The following is a 22,228-nucleotide window of genomic DNA, read 5'->3' on the forward strand; positions in this document are numbered from 1 at the left end:
TAGCCGAGATCTCCAGGCAGGCCCATGGTGATGAGGCAGGGCCAAGCCCAAGTCTGGAAGTCTGTCTGTGGGTCAGGATCCAGGCCGGGCTCAGGGCTGGCTGTGGCATGGCTGTGGCAGCACCGCAGGCAGATGCTGCTGTACCACTCGGGTGGTCCCGAGCTTAACTGGAGCTCCTGGACCCAGGAGCATGGGCTGTGCATGGGGCCAGGTTACTTCCATCAGCTGCATTAATTAGTCCACCCAGGGAGGAAACATCCCAGTTTGTCTCCATCTAACAATGGAATGGAACTGGTTGAGCTGGAGCCAGGCTGACTCCCTTGGGGTCCCAAGGAGTGCCGCACTCTGCTGCAGTCTTCTGCCTAGCCTATGTTCCCTGGGACACCTGGGTTTCCCCTTGTCTGGAGTAGCACAGCTGCTTGCCCCACCCCACCCTGTAACCCAATTTGGGGGAATTTTATCTCATTCTGGTTATCAGAAACTTCACCATCACTGATTCTGAATATCAAGAGTTTGCTGGGCAAAAAAGTGCTCCTTTAATCAAAGGATGCAAACTTCCAGACAGCTCTGCGCAGCTGGGAGCAGACCCCAGAGCCGAGCGTGGGCAAGTCGGACCCCAGGTGCTGGGTGGGCTGCGCAGGGGCGCCCGCTGCAGCCAGGGTGGGAGCGCGGAGCTGCTGGCTGCGGGTCCCCCGTGGAGCGAGGTCAGGGCTTGGTTGTGCAGCGGGAGGGGGGTGCTGCTCCAGAGCCACCAAGGTCTTCATCTGCAGGGCTCTGGGGATTAGGAGGACGAGCAGACGTGTCCTCAGTCTGTTTTCAACAGGCCCACGAACCATGTTCGCTAAGCGGAAGCTCGCGCTCTGCTTAGTCGCGCTGCGGAGGACGGGCTTGTCATAGGGGAGCTGCCCTGGTGCAATGGCCCTTGCTAACTGGTTTGCTTCTATGTTTGGATTTTCAGAAAAACTGGATGAGATTTTGGCAGCAGCCGAGCCCTCGCTGAGAGCAGACATTGTCGAAGCAGATTCTAGGGCAGCCACTGTGAAGCAGCGACCAACAAGCCGGCGCATCACGCCAGCAGAAATCAGTGTGAGAGAGCAGGGCTTGCGGTGGGCAAGGGAAGGGCACGTTGTGCTGGGTCACCTGCTGGATGCCTGCAGCAAAGGACCTGCACTGGGGAGGGGGCTTCCCGAGGGGGAGAGGCTGGGGGCAGACAGAGCTGCGGAGAGCAGGAGCCCAGCTGGGGGTGGAGGAGCTGACCGGGGCGTTTTGTGCACAAGTACAGGATTGGCAGCGGGAGGGACATCAGAACAGATCAGGAGTGTGGAGAGCTGAGTCGGAGAGCTTAGGCTGGCTGCAGTTTTCTGGATGTGAAGCTGGAAATTGGGAGGAATCAAAGAAGAGAAAAAGGCAGTCTCTGAGGGGAAACATGGATGCAGTAGGAGTGGGGATGCGAGCTCCAGGCTATCTGGATTGTGAACGCGTGCTGCAGGCGGTGGGAGGCAGCTTCTGGAGCAGGAGATAAAATGGGACAGGCTGGATCTGAGCAGAGACTGGCCTGCCTGAAGCCTTCCCACAGAGGAAGGCTGCTGCTCTGGAGCAGGGTCACCAGGGAGGTGCTGCGTGTCCCCAGGGGCTGCGTGTCCCCAGGGGCTGCGTGTCCCCAGGGGCTGCGTGTCCCCAGGGGCTGCGTGTCCCCAGGGGCTGCGTGTCCCCAGGGGCTGCGTGCCCCACCAGGGCCTGGCAGCAGGAGCGGGGAGGGTTCACCCCCAGGGCAGCCACGCAGGGTCCCGGGCACTCTGCCTTGGGAAGCGCTGAAGGGGGAGTGCTGGAGGCAGAAGCGAGGCAGGGGGCAGAGCCTGTTCCCAAGGAAGCAGCCCCTCCTAAAGCTGTCCCGGGCCCTGCCTGCGGGTGTGGAGCTGCAGGGACAGGGTCTGGCGTGCAGACAGGTGTGGGGTTGGGAACTCGGCAGCTGGGAGCATCAGGTGGGCTGAGGTGAAGTATTGTTTCCTTTCAGCTGATTCTTGCTGATGTCCAGAATGGAAATTCCCTTTTTTTTTCTCTTCTACAGTCACTCTTTGAACGCCAGGGTATGGCAGCACATTCGGGGGTCCTTGCGGGAGCTGAGAAGCCCCATGTTTCACTACGCAAAGGAATTCCGCGGACAAAATCTGTAGGTAAGGCAAACTGGGGGGAAATGTGTTCCTAAAGAGGAAAGGTCATGCCTGGGGAGCATTCATGCATGCATGAGAAGCAGCAGGAAGGACTCAACCCTCTACTGTCTTGTATCTGAAGATCTTTTAAGAGGGGATGCTTGATGTGATTTGTAGTTTGAAGGCTGCGTGTGTGTTGAGAACCTGCTCTAACACTGACGCTAGCCCTGCTCTGAGCAGAAGGCTGGACTAGAGACCTCCAGAGGTCCCTCTTTTGCTGAGTCTCTTTATAGAGCTGCAAGGGATAAGACGTTTCTCCCATTCTCTGTGCTTGCAAGTGAAGACTGGTGGGTGATTTTCTGTCTGCCTGTGTTGTGGTTGGGCTGGGAGTGCCGTGTGCTGAACATGGGGGGTTGAGCATTAGGCCATGAGCTGTAACGGGCTCAGATGACAGAGCAGGGAGCAAATGGATCTTTTCTAAGGGTAAACATGACAGGGTCTGTAACAAGCCGTCATCTACAGACTGTGTCGGGACATTTAGACCCTGTCCCCTGTCCCAAAAGGTTTATGGTGCAACTGAAAGCAAAAATATGCTGGAGGAAGGCGATTGGAGGAGGGGCAGGATGGACAAGGGGTGGTGGCACAACGGCAGTATGGTGGTCTCATTTTCTTGATCTTGTGTGTCAGTGGGTTTCATCCGGGTGGTAACACGAATCCATAGTGTTAGCAAGGTGTGAGGGCTGTGTAGGCTGGAGCTGGGGAGAGTGCGTTATCACTTGGAGCTATGGGGCAAGGGGAAGGTGGTGTGCTAAGTGTTAATTTTGAGTAACCCTTTTGATAGCAGTGGTGATGCCAAAACAGATTGTGTGTTTAACACACACATAAATGAATAGAAAGTATATTCTGTTTAGATACACAGCTGAGAGCAGCATAACCCCAGCAAGAATGTAAAAATATTTGAAAAAGGCAAGGATTCATATTCAAAATGTACTTTTATATGTACAAGGGCACAGAATTGCTGTACATATGTGCCTCACATTTGTGTTTGTATGAGAGCAGCTGCTACCTGTAGTCCCACGTGAGATTGGTCTGAGAGTAGTAGAAAGCTACAGATAATTAAATGCGTGTATGATAAATCTGAAAAACAAACTAAAGAGATAATCTTTAAAAAAAAAAGAGTGGGTGTTTAATGGACTGCCCTAGTGTGTGTACTTATATACCATGTTGATAAAGCTGCTGTCACACCATAGAATATACAGGTGTAAAGCTCCTGTAACTGAAGAGCTGAAATAAAGCCTGAGCTTGAGCAAATGATAAGATGCAATGCTGGAAGGAAATGCAGGCATTAATTAGTTGTTTATATGTTGCAAAAATGCTGATGGACATGGTGAGAAGGGAGAAGACCTGACTGCCTTGGTACCTTGGGTCACCACAGCAGTGACCCACGTACCTGCACCTGGCTAGAGCAGATATGACAAGTTAATCCTCTCAGGAAGGTAAAAACTGCCAGTAGCACATGTAGGGTAGGAGTCGTCTCATCTAGCCTTGCATGTTAACAATGCAGAAATCTCCACTGTCTGCTACTTGGCGGACCAGCATTGTAGTGGCCAGTGGTGTCTAAACTGCAAGTCTGTTTTGCAAACTCTATCCTAGAAGTTTATTTTATTTGTGAGAATGTTTGTGAAAATGCTTTTAAGCAGAACTTGTTCAAGGTTCAATCAAGCCACAACAGCTGGAAATCATTTTAAAGGGGAACTGTTGTGTGAAATAGCATCTCAGCTCAATAATAGATCATAAACTGGAAAAGTATTCATTAAATACAAGATACTTGCCTGTAAGGAGCTCCTTTTTACTTGTGAAAGCAGAGTCAATGGTTCAAGAAATCCATCTAAACCTACCCCTGATGCTTGTAGATCAGGTATTCTGTCAAGGATATCTATGCAGAGAACTGTGGGAAGAATTACAGAATCATAGGATCGTAGAATGGTTTGGGTGGGAAAGGACCTTAAAGCCCATCTCATTCCAACCCCTGCCATGGGCAGGGACACCTCCCCCCAGCCCAGGCTGCCCAAAGCCCCGTCCAACCTGGTCGTGGGCACTGCCAGGGATGGGGCACCCACAGCTCCTCGGGGCAGCCTGTGCCAGGGCCTAACTGCCCTCATAGAGTCATGGAATATCCCGAGCTGGAAGGGACCCACAAGGATCATCGAGTCCAACTCCTGGGTCCACACAGGACCACCCAAAAATCAGACTGTGTGTCTGAGAGTGTTCGCTTCTTGAACTCCAGCAGGCTCGGTGCCATCACCACTGACCTGGGGAGCCTGTTCCCGAGCCTGACCACCCTCTCAGTGAAGAATTTCTTCCTAAGAAGAATTTGAAGTCTGTAGGGTTTATACAACTGTAAGGCTTGAGGGTTGTGTGTAGGGTTTGTATGCTCATAAGCACAGAGCATAATGTCCCATGTGTGTCTTTTTTGTTCAGCACCTGGAACCTGGGAGCCCGATCCCTGTGTGGGATTCCCAGCCCGTACAGCCCTATGCAACAAGGGGTTAGAAATGCTAGATTTAATCTGCATCGGGGAAGATTAAAACAGACCTGGAGATTGCCTATTCTGAGCTGGAATGGCTGCAGCTGTCACAAGCACAGCATCCAAGCATGACCTAACAATAAATGCAGGAAAAAAATCACAAATCTCTTTTAATTATGCTCAGTCTAAGAAAGGTATCTGCCTGCACAAAATGGAAGCAATTCCAGTGAGGAGGGGACAGCAACTTCTGGCTTCCAGCTTGTCTGTTACAATGCACACCAAAAGCAGTGCCTCTTAGAAATCAGCTAATTTTCGTGGAATTCCAAATAAGCTAAAATAGAAAACAGCCAAACATTAGAAATTGGGTTGCAATTGACTTGTTTTAGAAGTCCTTCTTGAGCTGTCATTTCACACCCACAGTGACAGGCTCATACGATGTACAGTCAGTTGACTTCATCATAAAAATCTCTACCAACAGCAAAGAACTAGATGAAAAATAAGCAGGGGTTGGCTGGTTTGGTTTGTTGGTTTTATTTTGGTGAAGAATTGCTCTGAATTATTTGCATATTGCACATGCTCCACAAGCACAGCTGTTTCAGATTCCCAGGGACTTGTGACAAAAGATCAAAATATTTCATGTTTTCTTCTAAATATTTCTTGAGACAAAGGTAATTAACCCTTCACTTGCTACAAGGAAAGCAGAAGAGAAGAAATGTTTCAAGAAAAATGTGAAGAAAGAAATGCATTGCAGCGGGGAGGCTGATCAAAAAGATCTCTGTCAGACTTCCAAGATAGCTGCCGTGCCATCTGCTCCAGCATCAGAAGTTAAAAACACTCGAATGTCTGCAGAACGGTCTCGGTACGCGCTGAGTCTCCCCCCGAGCCAATGCAAAACGCTGTGGAAGGTGTTTCTGCAAGGAGAGAAGCAGTGCGTGTGCCCTGCTGGGGGGAGCACCAGGGCTGCTGAGGGTGCGGGCGCCGGGGAGCTCGGGGGCGCTCGGGGCCGCTGGGGATGCCGGATCCCCCCGGGCTCAGCGTGAGGGAGGGGTTGGCAGAGGCACGGGTGGCACAAGACCTCTCCCCGTGCAGTTTCAGGACCGTCCGTCTCTGTAAAGACCTGGATGAGCTCCCAGTGCTTTCATTCCCCTTCTCTACGCAGGCTTTCAAGCTCACCCTCGTTGCAATTTGAACCTCGCGCAGTGCCAGCCCCCCCAGCACCCTCTATTGCACTGCTCTCTGGTGACTTCCCTTATCTTCCTCCCGCCGGGTTTCTGTTGTTGCCTGGAGCTGCTGCAAGCCGAGCGAAGCCAAGGGCTGTAACGCTCGCCCGTTTTCCCCTTCCAAAAATGAGCCCAGCACCGGCGCCTGGCACCTCAGTGCTGTGGCACGGGGCAGCTTTGGGCGCTGCTTGGCCCTCCCTGCACGGGGAGGGTAAGGCTGGGCTGCCGGGGTGTGAGCTGGAGAGAGTAACCTCATTAGCTCTCCCAAATTAATGCGCAGAGTTACATTCTCACAGGGATTTAGGCTGTTATGGCAACAGGCCCAAAAGCACTATGGAGAGTTATTGTGCTTTCCTTAGCGATTAATAACGCATTGTGCGCGCTGTGAATTGCAGAGGGGTTGCCATGAGGCTTGGGATCGCCAAGCTGCGCTTTAGGCATGCACGCAGCAGCGTGATTCTCCCCCGAGAGCCATCGTCCCGCGGTGCTCAGGGACAGAGGTCTCTGCTGGTCCCTCCTGGTCACCGGCGGGCTCCTGGCTTGACCCAGGCTCTTTGTTCCTGCATGTGCCGACCTCTGTAGGTTATGGGTGAGCCTGGTGAGGTCTCGCTGCTCCTTGTAGGAAGTGTGTGTGCACCCTGCTACAAGGTACAGTGTGTGTTTGAATGAAACTGAGAGATCCTGCAGCTAGTGAAGGGACAGATCTGTTTATTTGTTGGGGAAGTTCAGTTTTCCATTCACGAACCTGGAATATGAACCCTGTGAGGCGGCAGGAGGGAGGTCAGAGGCAGCACACAAAGGGTCGTGCCGTTGGTGACAGACAGCTCTTTTCTCAGTGATCAGCCTCACCTCCGCCGTCCCTCTGCAGAACCTAGAATAGCTGACAAGGTTTCACGCTCGGCGGCAGAGCACGGGTGTGTGGAACGGGGACGGGGTCCGGGGGAGGCGGCGGCACGCAGTCCCTGCCGGTGAAGCGTGCCTGCAGACAAAGGGCTCAGATGCACGTGTTCCCCGTGACAGGAGATCGAATGGCAAGCTGGTAATTGCTAGGTCGGGATCGGGCAGGATGAAAGGATGATCGTTCAGGTGTTACAAATTTAAAGGAGCTTCTCCTTGTGCCATGTGCTGGAGAGAATCTTAGGCTCGTGATGGGGAGACTTCCCTTGCCAGCTGCTGTGCTGTTTGTGGGTGCACAAGGCAACAGAGAGCTGCTCTGCTCTTATGTGCCCGTGAGTCTTGTGGAAGGGCTCCAAGTGCTGCAGGAGTTGGTCAGGCTCCTGCTTCTACAGACATCCCATCTCTTGGGCTGTGGTCTGCCCGTTACCTGATGAAGCATTTATCAGCAGGCAAATGTTAAGATAGAAGTGAAAAATGAACATGTTTACTACGGGTAATTAACTGTTAGCATTTGAGGCGTAGAAATGGGGTTGGATAAGAGAGCCGTGCTTTTAGCTACTAGTATTTTACCTAAGCTCAGACAGATTCTGTCTCCATTTCATCAAGATAAAAGCTACCAGGATGGTTTCACAAGTCTTGTGTCTGCTATCTAATCTTTTAGGAGGACCCTTGTTCCCAGCACTGCTCTCACTGAAGGGATTTCCATATGGCTGGGTGCTCGATGTCTCTGGAGAGGTCCATGTAGAGTCCAACCCTCTCCTAAAGGGCTGAATGCAATTCATAAATTCAGTACTTAATCAAGACATCAGGTTTTAAGCCTGCTCCCAAGGGATTATTGGTTGCCTTTGTTTAACTTCAGAGACTCCCTGAGCAGATCTATATCCTGCGTAGACAGTAAGTAAAGCTCAGTAATGATTAGCCTCATGCTTAACTATAAACAGATGCTTCTCCATGTTAAGGGAGAGGTTTCACTTTGCCTGTGTGATCACATTGAAACATCGGTGAGGAGTTTCCTTCTGTAATGAAGACTGTATTTTACATAGCTTAAATGGGTGATTTGGTCACAATTGTGATTTGATCACAGTTTAATCAGCAGTGAATTACAGAGAGAATATTGCTTGTAATTCATTAACAATTTTAATAAAGATTAAGCACATTTGAGTCTGGGTAGCATTGGGATGATACTAGCTTTAGGGCAAATATTGTCTAAGTCAGATTTTAGAGAGAGAGCTAGAATTTACTCAGTATGACTGGATTTACCAGATAATATATTTACGTGGGCAAGGTTTAAAAAAAGGTTGGTTTACTTCATTATTTTGCTGTCACAGTAGGAATGGGTAGTGAAAGATTTGAATAAGAGAGCAGAGTAACACAGCAACCCAATTCAAAGAAAGCCTAATGAAAAGGTCTTTACAAGCCAGATGGGCAATAGAGGGAGATTCGAAAGAAAGAGAAGGAGGTAATTCTGCACACATTGCTGGTAAGCCACAGAGCTCTTTGCTGCGGGTTATTGTGGGCGCTAGAAATTTGCCTGAGTTTAAAGAGCAGTGACAAGTGCACAGAAGAACGTCTACCAAGGGTTAAATACAAATGCAGTCTGACTCAGCCAGCTCTTGATCAGTAAATTGCTGGAAGCTGACAGAGTATTTGGGAGGCGCAAAGCAGCACTGCATGCTTGCTGTGTTCTTATGTGCTTCCTCTGGCAATTATTGTTGGCCACTGTCGGGCAGCATACTGGGCTAGATGTGCCTTTGATTCGATCCACAGTCATTGCCCTTGTTTTCTGCAATTCTGGGGGAGAAATGGAGAAGTGGAGTAGAGGCGGTATCATCAACAGGATACAGAGAGTGAGCAAGCTGCAGAGAGAGGAGGAGAGGCAGATGAGGAAATGGATGTAGTTGCTTATGCGTGACTTGGATGGCGGAGCACACAGATACAGTGAGACGAGGAGCTATGTCAGAACGGTGAGTTGCAGGTAGTGAAGAAGAAGCTTGCCAAGCTTCTGCTTTCCTCCCACCTCTGCCATCAGTGATCTCTCCTGAGTGTTGATTTTCTTGCTGAGGAGCAACAGGAGACATTCAGTTTCACAGGGAACAGACATGATTCCTGCTATTTCTAGGAGCAGGATGGTCAGCTTGTGAACCAGAACTGGAATGAAGCCACTCTTCCTCTGTTGTAGAATCAAAGGATAATTTAGTTTGGAAGGGAGGTCTCTAGTCCAACCTGCTGCTCAAAGCAGGGTTAACTGTGAGATTGTATCGTGTTGTTCAGGGTTTTATCCAGTCTGGTCCTGAAAACCTCCAAGGATGGAAAGTGCACAACCTTCCTGAGCAGCCTGTTCTGCTGCTTGACTGTCCTCATTATAACATTTATCTTTTTATCCACTCTGAAACTGATTTCATTTCAGTTTTGCCTATTCCCCCTTGTTCCTGCACCTTGGCCTTTTGTCTTTCCACCACCTACCACTGTGAGAAGCCTGGCTTCACCTTCTTGATAACCTCCTTGTTGGTATGGGAAGGCCACTGTTAGGTCCCCCCAAAGCTGTTTCTTCTGCAGGCTGAACAAGCCCAGATCGCTCAGCCTACCCAGGCACAGCAAGAGCTCCAGCCCTGATCATTGCGGTGGCTCTTAGCTGAAGTTTGTTCAGTTTCTTGAGGTGTTCCTTGAGCCCCAAAATTGGACACAGTCTTGTGGGTGCTATCTCATGAGTGGCGAATGAGAGGGACAGTCTTCTTGCTCTGCCTGTTGCAGCGGCTCTTGTTCACGCAGCCAGGGATGCTGTAGGCCTTGGCTCCCAAGGCACATGGCCAGCCCTTGTTCAGTTTGCTGACTGCCAAGACGCCAGAGTTGCTTCCCAGCCAGTCAGTCTCCAGCCTTTCTGGTGTCAAGGGGTTCCTTCTTGGTGCAGGACTTTGCATTTGTCCTTGTTGAAATTCATGAATTTCATGAGCAATCCAGGAGATTCCTAGAGTGCGTTGAGGATAACTGCCTGGTACAGGTATTAGACAAACCACCCAGAGGAGAAGCGTTTCTGGACCTGGTGCTCACCAGTGCAGACAAATTCTTTAAAGAGGTTAAGATTGGAGGCAGTCTGGGCTGCAGTGACCGCACCCTGGTTAACTTTGTGATCTTGAGGAATATAGGCCTGGCGAAGAGCAGTCAGGACCCTGGACCTCTGAAGAGCAAACTTCAAGCTATTTAAAGACCTGGTGGACGAGATCCCCTGGAACACTGTGCTTAGGGACAAAGGAGCTGAACAGAGCTGGCAACTCTTTAAGGATGTTTTCCTTAGAGCACAAGAGCTCTTCATCCCCCAGTGTAAGGAAGAGAGCAGGGAGGGCAGAAAGGCTGAGCAAGGACCTGCTGGTCAGACTGAGGTGCAAGGAGGAGACGCATGGGCAGTGGCAGCAGGGACACTTGGCCTGGGGAGAGTAAGGGATGCTGTCCGGATGTGCAGGGATGGCAGCAGGAAAGCCAAGGCACACATGGAACATAGCTTGGCAAGGGATGCAAAAAATAACAAGAAGGGATTCTGTAGGTACATTGTCCAGAAAAGAGAGGACAAGGCGAGTGTACCCCCTCTAATAAATGGGAAGGGAGAACTGGTAACGACTGACATGGAGAAGGCTGAGGTACTCAACAGGTACTCTTTGCCTCGGTCTTCACTGCCAGTCAGACCTCCCACATCTCTCATTTTCCTGAACCTGTAGATGAGGGATGGGGGAGCAAAGTCCCACCCACTGTAAGCAAAAGAGGTTCGAGGCCACCTGATGTAACTGAACGGGTACAAGTCCATGGGGTCTGACGACAGGCATCCCAGAGTCCTCAGGGAACTGGATGATGAGTTGCCAAGCCTATCTCCATCATATTTGAAAAGTCATGGCAGTCTGGTGAAGTCCTCAGTGACTGGAAAAGGGAAACATCACTCCCGTTTTTAAAAAGGGTAGAAAGGAGAACCCAAGGAGCTACAGATCGGTGACCCTCGCCTCTCTGCTTGGGAAGATCCTCCTGGAGGCATTGTCAAAGCACATGCAGGACAAGGAGGTGATCTGAGACAGCCAGCATGGCTTCCCCAAGGGCAAATCATGCCTGATCCATCTGGTGGCCTTCTGTGATGGAGTGACTGCATCGGTTGACAAGGGAAGGCTGACCAGTGTTATCTACCTGGTGTCCCTCAGGAGTCTGTCATGGGACTGGTGCTTTTCAATATCTTCATCAACAACATAGACACTGGGATCGAGTGCACCCTCAGCAAGTTTTCAGATGACACCCAGCTGAGTGGTGCGATTGATACAACAGAATGAAGGGATGGCATCCAAAGGGACCTGGAAAAGCTTGAGAAGTGGGCCCACATGAACCTAATGAGGTTCAACAAGTCCAAGTGCAAGGTGCTACACCTGGGTCAGGGCAATCCTGGACATGAGCACGGACTGGGAGAACTCATTGAGAGCAGCCCTGCAGAGAAGGACTTGGGGGTTCTGGTGGATGAAAAGCTCGACATGAGCCAGCAGTGTGTGCCTGCAGCCCAGAAGGCCAACTGCGTCCTGGGCTGCATCAACAGAGGAGTGGCCAGCAGGCTGAGGGAGGGGATTGTGCCCCTCTCTGTCCCCTCTGGAGTCCTGCATCCAGGTCTGGGGCCCCCAGCACAAGAAGGATTTGGGGCTGTTAGAGCAGGTCCAGAGGAAGGCCACAAGGATGATCAGAGGGCTGGAGCACCTCTCCTGTGAACAAAGGCTGAGAGAGCTGGGGATGTTCAGCCTGGAGAAGAGAAGGCTCTGGGGTGACCTTATTGACAGCTTTTCTATATTTAAAGGGAGCTTATAAAAAGATGGAGAGCAACATTTTGCTCAGGCAGACAATGACAGGACAGGGTGGAATGGTTTTAAAGTAAGAGGGGAAATAGAGGTTAGGAGGAAATTTTTCACTCAGAAGGTGGTGAGGCACTGGAACAGGTTGCCCAGAGAAGCTGTGGTTGCCCCATCTCTGGAGGTGTTCAAGACCGGGCTGGATGAGGCCCTGGGCAGCCTGATCTGGTGGGTAGCATCCCTGTGCATGGCGGGGTTGGAACTAGATGATATTTAAGGTCCCTTCCAACCTGAGCCGTTCTGTGATTCTGTGATTCTCTGAATTTCCTTCTGACCCATTCCTCTAGCCTGTCTAGGTCCTTTTGAGATGTCCAGCTAGTCACTGAACCTGACAGGGCTTTGGATATCATTTTCCAAAGTACTTCCCACCACATATTAAAAAAAAATGCAGGAGAGATGCTTACAGTAGAGAAAAATATCAAGTGGGGAGCAGAGAGTAAAATGAATACTCGTAGAAGCAGCTATGTAAAGTAATACCAAAAGTAATACCCATGCAGCAAAAATGCTTGTATTATCTAACTAACATCTTCACCTTTCCTTCACTTGAAATATTTTGCTTGTAACTCATTAAAAGATCACATCCGGGACTGTAGGCTTTTGGGGCTTCTGGTAGCCCCAGAAGGTAGAACAACTAGAACTGTTCACAGTCAAAGCCAAGAACTTGCAGCAACCAGTGGCTTCACAGTCACATTCTCCTTTGGCCTGGCAGCCACTTTGCAAGCCTGCTCTTTGCAGAGCAAACTTTGAGCAAGTTGAGGATGAACACACTTTCCGGTTTTATTTCCTGAAATATCTCTGAACTCAACACTGTAGTGCCTGTCCGCTGGATGGTCAGCATATCCCAAAGACAAGCTCTAATGGTGCTAGACCATGTACTGTAACAGGACATGGTAACGGAGCTCCATGCTGCATAAATTTCCTTGTTTCAGCTCTTGGCCTTTCCCACGTGAGAAGTAGAAATGAGCATAAAGGCGTAACTTTATTTTTTTTAATTATTTTTTTTTATCCTCATGCTGTTAAGAATATGAGAATGTCTATACCAAGTCAGACCATGGCTCCATCTAGTGCAGGATCCTGTCTTAAGCATTGTCTATAAGCAGATGTCCAGGGAAAACAGGGTGATGATGTTTCTCTTGGATAACCACCCAGGAAGGGTGTCTTCAACTCAGAGATCTCTGTGCGCACAGTACCCCCACAAAAAATATCCTCCATGGCTTTGTCCAATCTTTCTTTGAAGCTGTTTCATGATTCCAGTTCGTTATGCTACCATGGTATTAAAAGTCCTCAGAGAGTGCTCAGCAAAAATAGCACAGCTTTGATCACACAGCGATAGACTGAACAATGTGATGAGATGTAAAGTTCAATGCTCACTGGCCAAAATATTCCCTTTTTCTCCCAGCAGACTCCACATCTGCAAGCATTTGGTGAAATTGCTGATGTAATATAATGCATAGTTGCCAAAGCAATTTGAATGCTGGTGGACATTACAGAATAAACATTAGAGCCAAAATGCAGGTGGTCACCGTACTACTGTGCCAAGACGTGGCTTTCTGCCATCCTGAGCATTCTCTCTCACAAGCAGTTTTATACCTTGACAACAGCTGAACTGTAACTGAAAAGAACATGGTGTGGCAAGTAAATGGTTAGCATAGCAAAGCAGGTCTTGGTAAAGAACAGCAGACTCATGCAGAAGGCTAGAGCTGGACAAGTTGGTTAACTTGTGTACTCCCACCTCCTCAATATTAGAGGTACCTGGAAAAGCTCTCAAGGTGTACCCAGGTAGAAAGTTAGTAGTAAGAATGGCAGAATCTGGCTTCCCTGGGTGCTTGCAATTCTTGCAATGCATAAGCTACATTTCTGGTAGACCCTGCTTCTGAATTCAGTCTAGCACATTTAAGCATATGTAACCCCTCAGAAGGGGAGTGGGGAAGTGTGACACGAGAACAGCGAGCTTCAGAGTGCGAGAACCGCACATGGGAGACGGCACTGCCTGCTGCAAGTTACACAACCTGGTCGCACCCAGCTGTCTCACACGTTGGCAGTGCGGTGTTGGTAGGTTCAATCAAGCAAGTGTTCAATTATGTCAGTGCTGTGTTGGTCTGGAGAGCGTTCAGCTCGATTGGAGAGTATTGGACAAGACTGTCTGGTGGATTTAAAGCAATGTCAGATGTTTTGAGAGTCTGGCCACACTTCTGTACCGAGTGAACGTGAACAAGGGGCCAAACTAGAAATGCTTGCACCAAGCAAAGAAAAGATGAAGCGGAAAGTCACCTTAGAAAGAAAGAGGGGTAGGGGGAAGAAAGGGATGTCGTATACCCAAATTGTGGTGACTGCTGTACTCTGGATTCTCTGGAGAAGACCTCTCTGACTTCATTGTTCTTCTGTTTTTCCAGGTGAAGACGAGAAACTTGCTGCTTCTTTGCTAGATGGGAAGTTTCCCCGGAGCACATCGATGCAAGACACTGTTAGGGAAGGGCATGGGATTCCACCACCACCTCAAACAGCCCCACCCCCACCTCCTTCTCCATATTACTTTGACACAGGCCCCCCGCCATCCTTCTCACCACCTCCACCCCCAGGAAGAGCTTATGATACCATAAGATCAAGCTTTAAGCCAAGCCTGGAGGCTAAGCTCCACGGACTCCCACAGGTCATTAGCGCAGCAGAGATGTATGATCAGGCGAGGACTTCCATTCCTTATCCTGAAAGGCAGAAGAGGGCCCGATCCATGATAATCCTACAGGATTCCTCTCATCTTCCTGTGGAGCCAACAGAGATCCCCCGGCCTGGCCCATCCGCAACCCCTCCAGAGAAGCTAAAGAGGAAGGGGAGAGTGATTGACAACCCTTATGCCAACATGGGTCAGTTCAATGTCAGCCTGTTTGCTCCCACCAAGCCACAGAGGAAGAAGAGTCCTCTTGTTAAGCAGTTACAAGTAGAGGATGCACAGGAGAGAGCAGCACTGTCCATCACTGGAGGCTTTACAAGGGAGCCCTCTCCCACGCGCAGGAGCCATCGCCTGAGTGGCGTGGAATATCAGCACCACACGGGCATTGCTCAGGTTGAAGCCACAAGCATCCCCTTTGCCACTGCCATTGCTGGAGTCATGAAGGACAGAGACCGGCGTCTGGATGAGAAGCGGAAATCCACTGTCTTCCTCTCAGTTGGGGCCATCGAAGGAAGCCCCCCCAGCAGTGACATGCCATCCTTACAGCAGTCCAGGTCTATCGATGAGCGGTTGTTAGGAAGCCGAGATGTACTACTGCCTTCCCCTGTCTCAGCTTTAAAGCCATTAATTAGCAGCTCATCCTCAACGTTCATCCACCCCCTCACAGGAAAGCCCTTGGATCCAAACTCACCACTGGCGCTTGCGCTGGCCGCAAGGGAACGGGCCCTCTCAACTCAAGTCCCATCCCGGTCGCCCACCCCGATCCACAGCCCAGACTCAGACAGAGCAGCACCCCTGTTTGTGGACATCCAAACCAAAGAACCAGAGAGGGGGGAGTTGGAGAGTTTAGTGTCCCCTGCGTATTCACCTGGAGGCAAAGGGGCAATTGGAACGGACTCTGGGACTTTGGCCCCTACTAAGACCCCGTGGGGGACTCCGTCCACACTGAGAAAAGAAACTGAGGCAAGAGCAGAAACACCTGTGAAGGAGGAGAAAAAACAAGAAGACAAGAAGTCCATGATTATTAGTATAGTGGATACATCACAGCAGAAGACTGCTGGCCTTATCATGGTTCACGCCACAAGTAATGGCCAAGACGAGGTAGGACTTGAGGTAAAAGAGGAGAAACCAGCTGTCCCTGAAGCATGCACAGAGCCAGCAGAGTCTCCCAAAGTAGAGACCCAGCCCAGTCCCGTGGGAAAGCCACCAGTCAGTCCAGCCTCTGACAAGACACTGGGGCAAGGGAGTTCGGAGGAAGAAGTGGAGCCCTACACGGTTACCCTCCCACCAGCTCAGTTGTCTTCAAGCGATGAAGAGACCAGGGAGGAGCTGGCCAAGATAGGGCTGGTGCCTCCACCAGATGAGTTTGCAAACGGGGTACTAGTCACCACCCCTGGCACACCAGTCAGCCACCTGGCTACGCCTAGCACGCCATCCATACCAGCGGCAGCAGTAGCACCTTCTACCACTGGCGGAACACCCTCAGGGAAGCCCTCTGATGCCCCCGTAGCCCCAGAGTCTGCTGCAGACTCAGGAGTGGAAGAGGTGGACACCAGAAGTTCAAGTGACCATCACCTGGAGACCACAAGCACCATCTCTACGGTCTCCAGCATGTCTACATTGTCCTCAGAAAGCGGGGAGCCTACTGACACATACACTTCCTTTGCGGATGGACAAACTTTTATACTCGAGAAGCCACCAGTGCCTCCAAAGCCAAAACTCAAGTCCCAGCTCAGCAAGGGGCCAGTTACTTTCAGGGACCCACTTTTGAAGCAGTCTTCGGACAGCGAGCTCATCTCCCAGCAACATGCGGCCACTCTGGCATCAGCCAGCATTGGCCGGCCACGCTACCTCTTTCAGAGAAGGTCCAAGCTATGGGGGGACCCCATGGAGAGCAGGCCAATCCATGGGGCTGATGATGACAAGCCAACTGTGATCAGTGAGCTAAGTTCCCGACTACAGCAACTGAATAAGGATACACGATCACTGGGGGAGGAACCTGCCGGGTCCACGTTAGATCCCGGGAAGAAGTCACCGGTGGTCGCGGCACGGTAAGATGCTGGTCGCTGGTCGGGGAGGGGCTGGTGCAGGGCTTAGGCACCCAGAAAGATAGGGAGCTGCACAGGCACGGTATAACTGTGCTGAGTAATTCAGGATGTGTTTGAGGGGCATTTCAGAGATGTCAGGACTTCTCAGCTACACAGGGGAGAAAAAATGCCGAGACAAACTTTCTCGAAGTTGGTGTGATTTGTTCATGGCTCCTCTCTAGTACGCACCACGCACGTAGAGAGCGCTCACTGTTGTTTTTTCCCTTTAAATTGCCTTCCTGTTGTTTCATGTTCCTCCTCTGTCTTTATTCTATCGTTAAGCTGCTGTATTTAGTTGTGGGTTTCACTTCTAAATGTTTTCTCCTGAACAATTAATAACAATGTATGTTTCTCCAGTGCTTTTCATTTCAAAGGATCTCCAAATGTTGTCAGACTGCGTAGTAGAGCTCTGGTCAGTCACTGCTGTCACACGGGTGGTCTGTGGTAGCCTTTAAAAAGGACACAGCAACCCCACACACGACATTTCTTGGCTGAGGTTCCAGGCGTGAGCGAGTCCCACTGGGCCGCAGGGAGGGTTCTGGCAGGACGCAGCCGGGAGGTGACGTGCGGTGCTGCGCAGGGCGCCCGGGCCGTGTCCTGCCGAGCCCGGCACCACGCCACTCGCAGCGCCACGCGGCACCTCCTCCCGCCAGCGGGCCGGGGAGTCCGCGCAGAGGTCTCTGCGTAGCACCGAAATACGGATCCTCTCACCTCCTCGTCCTCCTGCAGACCCAGAGCTGCTCAGGGCCTGGTCAACCCATCAGGTCTAAAAAGGTCACGGTCCAGGTTACGGTGTGAATCCCCAGGACATCAGAAGCCTCTTTCTCATTCAAAGTCATTCTCAGATTTCTTCATCCCTCAAGGCACTCAGGAGCCACTGGCTCCCCTCTCCCACGCTGCAGCTGTGCCCATCGTGTTCCCCAGGCAGCACAGACCTCCCGTGGCAGCCTCCTCCCGTGGCAGGCACCCCCTCGGCTGCCCCATCCCGCTCACCAGCCTGCACACGGCGCTGCATTCGGACCTGCTGCCTCCGTGGAGGTGGTGGCCCCCTTGGCCATTGCTTTCACCCCAGCTCACCCACTGATCTAGGTGTAAAACTAAACTAAACCAAAAAACTCTAATTTAGAGTCTGAGATTTGAGACCAAACTCTCAGAAGGCATAGAAATTTAAAGATACAGCAGGAAGGGACCCAAGGACACCAGTTGCACCCTGCCCTTCACACGGATGCCTTCCTGGTCACAAAGGCACAGTAAGCAGGTCCCACTGGCATCACAATGTCCAGGCCACCCAGATGCAGACACGTGGCAGGGTCAGCAAGGTGACAGACCAGCAGGGAGCTCTGAGCTAAGGGGAACCTGTCTTTTGAGATGTTTTATCTAACCAGAGCATCGCTGTGATGGATTACAAATCCATGTAGTGCTAACACAGCTGATGACATTTCAAACTGTAGCACGGGGGTAAAATGTCCTAACCTGACGTAGCCCCGCAGGAGCGCTCGTGTATCTGCATCCTCCACCCGGCTCGTATCTCCCTGCTGGTGCCTGTGTTGGCAGTGCCAGCCTGGCTGCACTGATGATCCACCTCTGGGTAGGTGCCAACTTGTAGTTACGATCACAGAGTGGCATAAGATCTCTGGATCTTGCCCTGCTATGCTATTATATCTCCTTGATGGGTTCGGACTCAAATGCACATTACGGCCATTCCCTACAGACTGATGTCTGACGCATGGTCCCTCCTCCAAGCACTGCTCAGTTGGTCAACATGAGGTCCTGAGCTGAATGGCCTTAGTTCAATTGCATTTGGGGACCCTCTGAAATAAGGCATGCCATGCCTCATATTCTTAAAAATTGCTGACCATGCACATCTTCAGTGAAGCTAGTGAACTTGGATTCTCATCTTTTAATGGTGATCGGGATGGCATCTCAAACAGCTCACCCATACAGGACATTGTCCTTTTGCTGGGACCCGTCCTGGGGCGCAGCTAGTCCTCCCTCACCTGATGGTGGTAGAGGGGCTGCTAGGTTGTGTGTCCTCAACCTCATCTGGCCTCCCAGAGGTGTCAGTGAAAAGCACCTGCAACTCCCTCATGGTCAGAACTCAGCAACCCCTCTACCTGTCCCCTTTCCGTTCCTGGCCTCCCCTGTCTGTCCAGATCACCAGGTACTGGTGAGCCTCTGTTCCCCGTGCAGCCACCCGGCACAAGTAACCCCCCCAGTTCCCAGGGGGTGCCCCTTCTCCACCCTCTGCCTCTCTCGAACGCCTCCCATCCTTCACGGCTGCAGGTCTCCCACCCGTGTCCCAGCAGGCAGCGTGCCTCCCTGGTCCCCATCTCTGCCGGGGGCAGCAGACCCCTGCCGCAGCTCCTGCCCCGTGACGTGGTCTTGCTGCAATGCACCCTCTGTGTGGAGACCCCGTCCTCCTCCTCGCCGGCACCTGCTGCCCTGCCCTGCGGGGATATGCGTCCCTGCCTCCTGTCCTGTACCCACCCTGCCACCAAGTGTTTGGCATTTTTTGGCAGTCCTGCAGAGTTAAATATTTCTCATCTCTTTCTCTGAAAGTCATGGCCTTTCATCTCTGAAATTTTTATGCTCTTGGTTGGTGTCAAATTCTTAAAATATTTCCCAGGTAGTCAGCTGTAAATAGAATATTTAATGATGTCAGTCACTCTCTTCATTGTGAAAATTCCTCTCTTTTATGAAATTACTGTAAATTCAGAAAATAATGGAAAGAACAGTTAGATAAGCTTAAATTACCCATTTCAGGACACATTTTCCAGTCCCTGGGCTTGTCCTGAGAACGACAGTATTATCTAAATCTCCCACAACAGACACCCCTAAATACAGCAGTACTGCTATGGAGGGAGTGAGGTGGGACCATGCTGGCCCAGTGCTGCTGTCAGCAGTGGTGGCCCTTGAGCATCCCTGCAGGGGCTGCGGGATGGGGCACCCCTTTGTCCAGGCATCCTGAAAGCCCAGGTGCCGCTGCAGCCCGAGCCCGTTTTCCAGCCCCTCTGCAGGGCATTTGGAGGACTGACGGGCCGTGGCCTGATTTGTGCTGCAGCTTTTTCAGTCGTTCTCACGTTTCACACTGCTCCAGAAACTGTCGTGAGCTGAACTGCGGCTCTTATCTAGAGCCAGAACGTGTCCCGGAGTTCCACAGGGCTTAGTGGGACGATGAGGGGCCCCTTGCAGAAACCATTCATGAGCTGCTGTCACTATCAGTGTCACTGCAGGGGCTTGAAGAGCTGCTGCGAGCAGGTGGAGCAGCTTGCTTGCAGTTGCAGGTTTCACGAATGCGATTCATTTCTAGCACATTAAATTCTGAATTTACAGTATTTACATCTGAGAGCAGGTAACCTCTTGTTGCACGCGCTGTCTGTAGCACAGGCACTGGTGCAGTTCTCTTGCAGAGGTCTGTGAGGGTCCTGGCTGGGGGCCTCCAGGAACAGAAGACAGAAACTGCTTTCTCCACGACTAACTCTGACTGTATCTCCTTCCAAGACAGTCTTCCCCAGGAGGACATTTGACAAGAGGGACTGAAAAAGAGGTCAAGAAATACTGAGAATGAGAACCTAAGGTCAGAGTTGAGGCAATCAATAGAGAAAACGTATATTCCATCATCCCCAGTCATCAGGCCCTGTGTGAATGGCCAGGGCTAAGCATGTTGAGGGAAGCTTTGTTGCACCCGTGCACTGTGCTTTTAGTTTGCTACTGAAGCAGTAGCATGCCCATTTGCTCAGATTCAGCCTTCTGCACAGTGCTCACCAGGACACCGTAGTTTGGCGGTGGCAGTGACAGCAGAGCGCAGGGACAACTTTCATTCACACTGTCTCGTGGGACTATGAGATGACCCATGAGCTGGGAACACAAACTTTGCTCACCTGGGAGTTCCTCTGCCACTTACTTTAACAAAGCATGTCTACGAAGGCTGACACGAAGCCAGCAGCAGACATCTCCTTGTTTAGCATGAATGTGATCCTTGAAGAGCCGGTGTCCCAAGACGCAATAGCCTTTTCTAAGCTGAGCTGCAGGAGAGTGACCAGATGCCATGGCATGTCTATGACTTGAACTGCCGAGCCCCCTGGGACAGAACTAACACAGCAGCAGATGTCGTGCAGTTCTTCCACTGAGCAGGAGCAGTTGAAGGAACCTGCAGCTCAGAGCTGAAATGGATTCATTGTGTGACATCCATTATCACAATAAAGCTGACGTTAACTAATGAGAGGTGTACGTTTCTGATTAGTGATCCAGTGAGTCATAGCTAGCGATGAAAATGCCAGCTGAAGAACTGCATCCTAGTACCAGATGCTGAAATCATGCTCCTCAGGGTGACTCACGCGTTCAATGTGCAGCATTCGAACATGTGTTGAAGATGGCATTCCTGTTTAATGTCCCTTTGTTGTGTGACTGGCCGTGGCCATCCAGCCTCATCAGGGTTGTGTCATTTCTCATCGTGCGTAGTCACACTCAGATCTAAACCTCCCACCTCTGCTAACAGGTTTGCTAGGATGCTGATCAGCCAGACCATAAAGCTAAATGTGAGCTCACGTTGACTCAAGCCAGAAGCATGTGAAGTGTCAACACAGTTCCAGTTTTGGGCTCCAGCTAATTCAGCCAAGAATCTGGGTTAGAGGGTGTTTTGCAAAGGGTTTTTGTTTGATTGTTTGTTTGTATTTAAGCAACAGCCGAACATGCCAAATGTATCATGTGAAGCACAATTTTAGATGCAAAACTGAGTTTTTCAGGTGCTGTTCTGGAAACCCACAATTGCTTTGTATTTCTACAGATCTGAAAGAGAGAGAGAAGAAAAATAAGCCCTTTAGGCATTTAGCTCCTAGGGTAAAGCTACCTCTTTCTATATAAACTCATCAATTAATTCTGTTTCAGTTAAATGGTGTAACATTTCTGGTGCAAGCTTTCAGCCGCTGCAGATACAACCCCCTGTTTCCTTGTAGGCTTTTTGTCTCTTCATGCTGTCTAAACTGATGCACAAATGAGATCTGAGCTTTTTCCAATGGTCAAGGGAATCGTCCATGGAGAGCTGCTGAAAAGCTAGAGATTGTCACTCATGAGGCCAGCTGAGATCTGTGCTTCTCAGCCCCTTCCCCAGAGGGAGTTTGTGGCATATGGGAAGTTATTTGTGCTGCATTTAGGTTTTGCAGGAGGTGGCCTTTCCGATGAGAAATACAGTCTCGTGCAGAGTGCAAGCATCAGACCCCGGCCTCAGGTGCTGGAAGGCTGCATCGCTCCAACAGGCTGGCAGCTGTGTCCTCTGACGAAGTAAAACAGGGTGCACCTCGGGCTGTCCTGTCTAGAGCAGCCTGACTGTTGATGCTCCCAAAGCCTGCTGTCCCCTGGAGACCCTGAGGCCCCAGCAGCATGCCCCCAAGCACCCCACCTTTTCCCAATGTGCCAGGTGAAACCTGAAGCCACTGATGAGAAGGGCAAAAGTGCAGTGCCGTGGTGGAGCCATGGTGGGACTCAGGTCTGTTTTCCTGCAGCAGCTTGCTTACAGATGCTTAATACATCTCTGCAGCTAACTATAAAAATGCATCCTTTGCTCCACGGACTCCCCATCCTCTGACGGTGGGAGGAAGGTGCTGCACATGGAGGCGTGCAGCAGCGGGACCAGCAGCTCTGCTGCGGGTGCACTCAGGCAGCTGGGGGCAGCTCTCCTTGCTTCCTGGTGATGGCTCAGACCAGTGTGCACAAAGATGCTGTTGGCTCCTTGACGACACGGCGTTGTGCCAGCTTTCACTGCAGGAGGCCAGGATGAGGATGTGGCACTCCTGCGCCCAGTCCACTCCTCTGGGC

At 51.0% G+C, this 22,228-nt stretch overlaps 1 protein-coding gene across 4 annotated transcripts in view; it reads left to right on the forward strand.

Annotated features, from left to right (window-relative positions):
* SHANK3 (SH3 and multiple ankyrin repeat domains 3) overlaps positions 1-22,228 on the forward strand; it is a 390,143-nt gene that overhangs the window by 342,605 nt on the left and 25,310 nt on the right. For all 4 annotated transcript variants that reach the window (XM_066992893.1, XM_066992848.1, XM_066992765.1 and 1 more), the window contains 3 exons: positions 959-1,086; positions 2,069-2,174; positions 14,053-16,378. In XM_066992893.1, the coding sequence (XP_066848994.1) occupies positions 959-1,086; positions 2,069-2,174; positions 14,053-16,378 (2,560 nt within the window). The remainder of the gene's footprint in view (positions 1-958; positions 1,087-2,068; positions 2,175-14,052; positions 16,379-22,228) is intronic.

Source organism: Anser cygnoides, chromosome 1 (assembly GCF_040182565.1).
Source record: "Anser cygnoides isolate HZ-2024a breed goose chromosome 1, Taihu_goose_T2T_genome, whole genome shotgun sequence".
NCBI lineage: Eukaryota > Metazoa > Chordata > Aves > Anseriformes > Anatidae > Anser > Anser cygnoides.